The following is a 7,421-nucleotide window of genomic DNA, read 5'->3' on the forward strand; positions in this document are numbered from 1 at the left end:
GCAATAATTCATGTTTTTGAATAAATCAACACGCCATTTTCCATGAAGGATGTTTTAAGTTTGACATGATTGTGCTCATGAAACTAACTACTTGTATTAATTAATAAAGTTTTAATATACAAATATACAATGGGCCAGATTAAATCAAAACTTTGACCCACCCGCTAATAGAAAACTACAAACCTGTACATCATAGTGGTTGCATTTCATATTAGAAGAAAGTGGCATCTAAATAAAAATGAAGCCGCAACTGAGTACAGTTCTGTAGTTTTCTATTAGCAGGTGGGTCAAAGTTTTGATTTAATCCGGCCCAATATCTTATTCATCATTGTAATTTGTAGTGATTTCTCCCCCTGTGATTTTGTTACACTTATGCTGTGTACATGTACATTTAATGTTAGTGTAATGTAATGTAAGTCAACTTGTAAAATTGTTTATGATTTTGATTATTATTATCATTATGCTGATTATTATTTAAATAATAATAATAATAATAATAATAATAATAATAATAATAATAATAATAATAATAATACAGATGTGTAAAGATAACCAACCAACACTTGAAAGGTCAAATAGCTATCACTCAACAGCCCCCTCTCCACTTCCCCCACACACATTATCCCACTCCTACACACCTCCTACAATGCAAACACTTGATTGCTATTAAATATAAATGTGTATGTACTAAAAAATAAAAAAAGCTGTTACATGAAGGTACAAAGTGTTAGTCTTATTAGCTTTTGTACACTATCATTTGTAGGGGAAAGTCACCACTTTAACCGGCTGTAGTGGCAGAGGCTGCTTAACGTTCCTTCTACGTGAAACCTCTGTAGTTTTCCCCTGAAGACGACCACAGAACTATATTAGTAATCATTCACTCTGAGGGTCTTTCCTCTCTTCTTTGTGGTTGAAGCAGGGGCTCTAATAATATGTATATATTTTGATTAAATATAACCACAAACATTAATCATCTCTACAGACACACAAGTAATCATTTATATTCCATTTGTCAAGCATACTCAGTTCTTAAAGGAGCAGCCATTTAAATTTTGTATGGTCTCTCTTTTAATTTGTCAGTGTTAAGTAAAATGTCCCTAAATTGCAAGTAATTGATCAATGTTTACTTGAAGGTGTTTTCAAATATTGTATCGATTCTGGTATCTTAGTTCAAAATAAAAAATAAATACATGTGTATTCATTTGGAATTGTTCATTATTATCAATCATTATGACAAGTGCTTTGAAGCTTGGCCTCTTATTTTAATATCATAGATATATACCATGGTAAATTGCCAGGATATTTTAGCTTTAGTCAGGGTGCATAAATTAAATTCTTACAGTTAGTCTATGACGGCACATGGTTTTGGTCTAACCAGTGTGACTATAGAGTGAAAGGTGTATGCCAGATGACTTAACCAATAATTTGTAAAGAACCAAGATCATGTTGTTTATTGGTACTTCTGTTCACATTGTGTGAATTTGCATTTCAATGTGTGTGTTAAAAGTTGCAACACTGAGCTACAATTTACCTAGACATGTTTTCGATGACAAATCCATTACAAACGAGACAACAGCTGTCTCTTGTATAACCTCAATCTCCCTTCAGATAGCCTTGTCTGTTTATCAAACAGATTTTAGAATTGATTGGCACTGAGTTGTCTGAAATTCTGTGTAAAAGCAAAAACAGTTCACAGTGAGTTTTTATCCTGCAGCTGTTGTCTGGACAAGTCAAGACAAATGTTAGCTAGATAAGAGCAAATCTTCATGTCCTTCAGTTGCTGTAGAAGTCCTCTCCAACAAAAAAGACGTGGCCCAAAAATAAAAGCATTATATTGCTGGTGGTTAAGAGGTTGGGCAGTGGTTAAAAATACAGCCTGCTTTTTCCACTGTGATGTACACAAGACAAAGCCTTTAAAAGGTGAACAGTTTTGGTGCTTGTCAGATACCTAAAGTTACAAGAGGAAATGAGGTCGATTAGAATTTTGTTCCTGTGCCTCAGAACTCTGATCTTGGTTGCTATCGCTAGTGGAGGTACGTTTACTTGGTGTGTTTCGACTTCATAGTAGTGTGTTTGTAATCTGAAAATAGAAATATGTACACTATATGAACCTTAAAAAAGTAACATTTTGTAATGTACATCATGCTGTAACTGAGAAGTGTTTTAGCAAAACAATGTTTTTTTAACATCTCCCTGCTTTTTGACTTCAATTCAAGTTAAAGTAAACAATGAAATAATACAGTGGTAAAATTATATGAATAGATTAAGAGCTGTATAGGGACATGTAGAATGGCTAGTCAATATCTGATTTTTTTTTTATTAATGGTAGCAGCAGTCAAAAGTTTTCTTACCCTCTATCTTACTGTCTTGTCAGTACAAAAACTCTGAAAAGTGATTGTTGGTTAAGACTTGTACTTTGAATAACAATACATTCTTGTTTAAAAATAACACGAAATAACATTGTATGTCATAGTATGTATAGTATAGGCTGTATATTCATTGTACACTGAGTGTTAGTTGATATCTAAGTATTTATTTGGTTAGCTGTTGTTTAGAAGTTTAATTTCGAATCTAATGACCCAGTGACATACATGAAAATTGCATTCTAAACTAACACTTTCTTTTGTCATTTTTTGTCAGCAAGTGGACCTGCCAAAACCTGTTGCCCGAAGTGGTCCACAACTGTCCTTCAATTTGAAAAAGTAAAAGATTATGTTAAACAGAACAAGCCTGTATGTCCAATCGAGGCTGTGGTGTAAGTATCAATAGACTTTATATTTAGAGAATTTAGAGTTTGATTATGTAAAATGCTCATAAATTCCCTAATGTGTTCCTCTATCTTTAATTTACATAATATTATATACAATAAAACTTGGGATGCAATATATTGAACATAAAAAAATAATTATGTTATCTTTGTAATCCCTTCTTTTAGATTCACCACAGTTAGAGAGATCCAAGTCTGTGCAGACCCCAGCAAGCCATGGGTGAAGAAGGCTATAAAACATGTGGATGAACTGAAGAAGAAATCTTTCATAACCGTCAAGCCATTGCATTTGTCAGCAACAAAGAGCCCTCCTGAAATTACGCAAGAGAATCTACCTGAAGATGGAAGTATGTCAAAGATTGTTTTCTCCCCTAATGACTGATATTAAATACTGACACTGTTGTTAAATAGGCTTATCCATCAAACCTTGAGAAGTGAATGAGTATTGCCCTTCCCTTATATGTGTCTTATTATTAATTTGTTATTATTATTATCACTCAGATGAAATAATATGATGATACATGTACAACTCACTTCCTACAGCTGTTGCGTCTTTTGTTTAGGCCAGATATGCTCAATGGACTTAAAATGACCTTTTACACGCAGTTCCAATGCACATCAGGACAAAAAGACTCATGAAATAAGGCTAGGCCCCCTATATTTAAATTTTAATTAATTAATTAATTTATTTATTTATTTATTTATAATCTTTTGCCAGCAAGTGAACCTGAGGCAAGCTGTTGCCTGGACGTAACCTGCACTGTCCTTCCTTTGAACGAAATTAAGGATTTTTATAGACAGAAAAAGGATGGCAAATGCCCTGTTGAGGCTGTAATGTAAGTATCAATACATGTCAAATTTCCATTGACAGAATGTTCTGCTCATTAGCCTAAATGTTTGGAACTGAAAGTTAAAAGATTTATGAAACCATCTGTTTAACATTGGGCTCATTTGTTTTAAATTGTACATAACAATATACATAAAGGCCTAGGTCTTACTATATGACATGAAAAAACAGAACAATACAAAACAACACTTTAGGAGTGTGTCCTCATTAATATACAACTGTAGTGATTTAGAATAACTTGTCAACAAAGTTACTTACACTAATGTCTGCATATTAGGAAATAGGGAAATCCAGGTCTGAACAGTGCACAATGTACATGGTAACTATAATACTGCTGATGCTACCAGGGAATCAGATAAATAGAGAAGAAAACAATAACAGTAATAATATACATATATACACGAGAGCACATAAAGAAAATGTTGATTCCTTTTTTGGTTACTTATGTTGCTGTGCTTTGACAGGCTGAGGTGTGATGGGGCTCATAGTATATGGATTTGTTTCCTTGATGTCATCACTCTCTGAACTTAGTAGAGAGTTTATGATAATCTTTTGGAATGGCACATTTGTCTCTCTACCAGAGGATCTGTGCAGATCAGGCCCTTGGAGGTGTGCCCATTATGGCAGTTCAAATCCAAGCATTGGGTGTTACTTTCCTCTACATTATGTGTTTGTGTGCTGACACAGCCCTAGCAACACCAGCTGCACCCATATTTACTAAACTTCTCTTTAAAAAGGTTACCCCTCAAACTGAACAATAGTCTACATTTCTTTTTGTCACCTCTTCCTGTAGATTCACCACAGTTAAAGGTCTCCGAGTCTGTGCAAAGCCCAGGAGACGATGGGTGAAGAAGGCTGTTCAATATCTTAAAAGTTTGAACAAGAAAAAAAACGAGGAGCACCACTGAATTGAATGAAGAGAATCAATATGAAAACGGAAGTACGTGAAAGGATTGATGTTTATGACCCTTCCCTTAAATGCAACATATTATTATGTTTTTAACTCTTTTAAGATTAAATACTGTTTTAAGTTGTCAGACATGTTCAGTGGACTTAACGTTTTCTGGTATGATTGGAGGAAGGCTTCTTAAATTATGTTTTATTTCTTCCATTTTACTAGGAATTGGACCTGTGAGTTGTTGCCTGAATGTATCCACAGCTGTTCTTCATTTGAGTGAAGTCACAGATTATTATAAACATAACAGTGGCATATGATGATATGAAGAACAACACATTCACAACTACAATGCCTTCACCAAGCAATCAGACAACAGAACAACAAGTCTCCGCAAGGAAAACTACAGACACCTCTGCTTAACTCCTCTGCCTACCTGCATACTCCCATTTATATATTCTCATAATGTGCTTCTAAAAAGTTATCTGAACATGTTTAGTACTTTTATATACAAATATCAGCATTCATTATTTTACCAATTTACTTAATTAGCATAAGCTAAAAAGTTCATTTCTGTGATTTATTTTATTTAGTTATTGTGTTATTCTATATTAAGTGCAATAGGTTATTTCTTTCTCATTGATTCAGTTCGGTATCTGAATCATTTTAAAATTATGACTGCTATTGCGGTTGCTTTTTATTAATTCATGTAAATATTTATTTCTATCAAAATAAAATGCGTATGTCTAAATATATTTACCTAATGTGTAAGTCCTTTTTTCTAGTATTCATAAGGCTCTTCTTAGGAATATCAGTTGTTCATTTGTATCAGTATCAATATTGTATGACAGTAGTCAAAATTCAGATTTCGATTGGAAGTAAATAAAATATACTTCATACCATTTTTGGTTGCAATAGGCAACTCCAATAAAAAGATAAATGTCATGACATACAATATTGCCCCCCCTTTCTGACATTATCCTATAGTGCCCAGCCTCAAATCCTGGCAAACAAACTTATTAAGAACTTTGGCTTAGCTCTTAATATTGTGGGATGGTAAATTTACTTTTTTATACATCGGACCCAGCGGGTAAAAGTAAATGTCTGTCTGTCTGAAGTGCAAGTGTCTTGTCTTTCACCCTTGTTGTACATATTGTACACTAATGACTGCCGTAGTCAGCATGAAAACAGGCATTTTGTAAACTTTGCTGTTGACTCCATTATCATTAGCTTACTAGAGAAGAATTAATTAGGCCATGGTCCAGTTGTTGATGATTTCATGCAGTGGTGTGATGATGTCTTCTGGAAATTAAATTGATATTAGATGGAAGCCCCATGCTCCCCTACAAACCCTCATAGAAGTCCAAGTGGTGGAGACAATAAGTTCAAATACTGATGTGCTGTAGGGCCAACAATGCTTGTTTTGCCGAGTAATTTAGTATTGACAGGACCCAAATGACAATGTTGTACAGAGTGTATTTTGAGTCTATGCGATGCTTTTCTGCTTTCTGTTGTTTTGGTAACCTCATTATCAATAGCAAAAATACACTAAACCGCATTACTAGCCAGAGCAGTAAGATTACCAGGGTCAAACTGGGCAGCCTGACAGCTTTGTGCAGCACTTCTAAGACCATCCTCTCAGACTGTGATCACCATCTCAGATTAATTCCACTCTCTACCCTCTGGTAACCGCTTCAGGCTACCCAGGATAAAAACCAATAGATTCAGCACTCCTCTGTTCCCTCAGCCGTCACTTTGCTAAATGGTAATAACTAGCGAAATCTAATATTGTATTTGCACATTGCACTTTTTCCATGGACCAGCATTTTATTCAAATTTATTGTACTTCATTGTATTTGGTGTATTGCTTATATTTGTTGTATTGTATGCTTGTGTGTTTTTATTATTGTTTACTGTGGTGTTGTTTTTAGACCTGCCTACAAACCAATTGCCCAGTTTATAATAAAAATGAACTGAACTGATCTGAAATCAACATTCCACCAAACTGACATCTGAGTGAATACTGTGTATTTTATCTAATGCAATATTCAAGGATCTCTCAACATAAAACAAGCTTTAGTTTGAAGAGTTTGCAGATATTTGCCAGGGAGAAAGCTGGACTGAAATCCATAATCAGACATTGGATACCACCAGAGAGCATAATGGTTGCTATCTGGCAACCCAGGGTAACTTACAGTTCTCACAGAGTACACATTCAAGGAACATTGTTAAATACATAAGAACATAAGAAGAACATAAGAAAGTTTAAAACGAGAGGAGGCCATTCGCCCCATCGTGCTCATTTGGTGTCCATTAATATCTAAGTGATCCAAGGATACTATCCAGTCTATTTTTAAATGTTCCCAAACTTTCAGCTTCTACCACATCGCTGGGGAGTTTGTTCCAGATTGTGATGACTCTCTGTGTGAAGAAATGTCTCCTGTTTTCTGTCTTGAATGCCTTGAAGCCCAATTTCCATTTGTGTCCCTGCTGATCTGGAAAAACTCCTCTGGTTTGATGTGGTCAATGCCTTTTGAAGTCCCTACATAGTCTTCTCTGTTCCAGGGTGAAAAGGTTCAGTTCCCTCAGTCTCTCCAAGTAGGACATTCCCTTCGAGTGAAAGAAAGCAAGATTAAACTTAGTCACAATAAAAGTAAAACTTAGAATAAGCATCAAAAATGCAGTCTGGTAAATGGGGAAGTCAAACAAGAGCAGGAAATACAGCAATAGTTACATGATTGCTACGTGCAGACAATACGGGCATAGTTACAAATAGCACAGATACCATAAAATTACAATTAAGACAATTGAAAGTACAAAAATATGTACAGATGGTCAGGGGGAGTGTGGACAAAAGGACAGAAGGACAGCAGCAGCATTGATGTATGAGTTGGAGTTTGTGAGTGGCAGAC

The 7,421-nt window shown here is 34.9% G+C and overlaps 1 protein-coding gene across 1 annotated transcript; it reads left to right on the plus strand.

Annotated features, from left to right (window-relative positions):
* The first annotated feature begins 1,923 nt into the window (after positions 1–1,923).
* On the plus strand, positions 1,924–5,251 carry LOC136753128 (C-C motif chemokine 2). The gene is made up of 6 exons (XM_066708977.1): positions 1,924–2,033; positions 2,641–2,755; positions 2,936–3,114; positions 3,486–3,603; positions 4,408–4,554; positions 4,735–5,251. Exons 1-5 carry the CDS (start codon positions 1,967–1,969, stop codon positions 4,520–4,522), a joined length of 594 nt encoding a protein of 197 aa, XP_066565074.1. The 5' UTR covers positions 1,924–1,966; the 3' UTR covers positions 4,523–4,554; positions 4,735–5,251.
* Positions 5,252–7,421: the final 2,170 nt, after the last annotated feature.

This window comes from Amia ocellicauda, chromosome 7 (assembly GCF_036373705.1).
Source record: "Amia ocellicauda isolate fAmiCal2 chromosome 7, fAmiCal2.hap1, whole genome shotgun sequence".
Lineage (NCBI taxonomy): Eukaryota > Metazoa > Chordata > Actinopteri > Amiiformes > Amiidae > Amia > Amia ocellicauda.

What these genes read in the sequence shown, in the direction of transcription:
- LOC136753128 (XM_066708977.1), top strand. Translation starts at nt 1,967, where the DNA reads ATGAGGTCGATTAGAATTTTGTTCCTGTGCCTCAGAACTCTGATCTTG. An exon ending in GGTTGCTATCGCTAGTGGAG is followed by an intron (nt 2,034 to 2,640) that starts GTACGTTTACTT and finishes ATTTTTTGTCAG; the next exon opens with CAAGTGGACCTGCCAAAACC. An exon ending in TGCCCTGTTGAGGCTGTAAT is followed by an intron (nt 3,604 to 4,407) that starts GTAAGTATCAAT and finishes CTCTTCCTGTAG; the next exon opens with ATTCACCACAGTTAAAGGTC.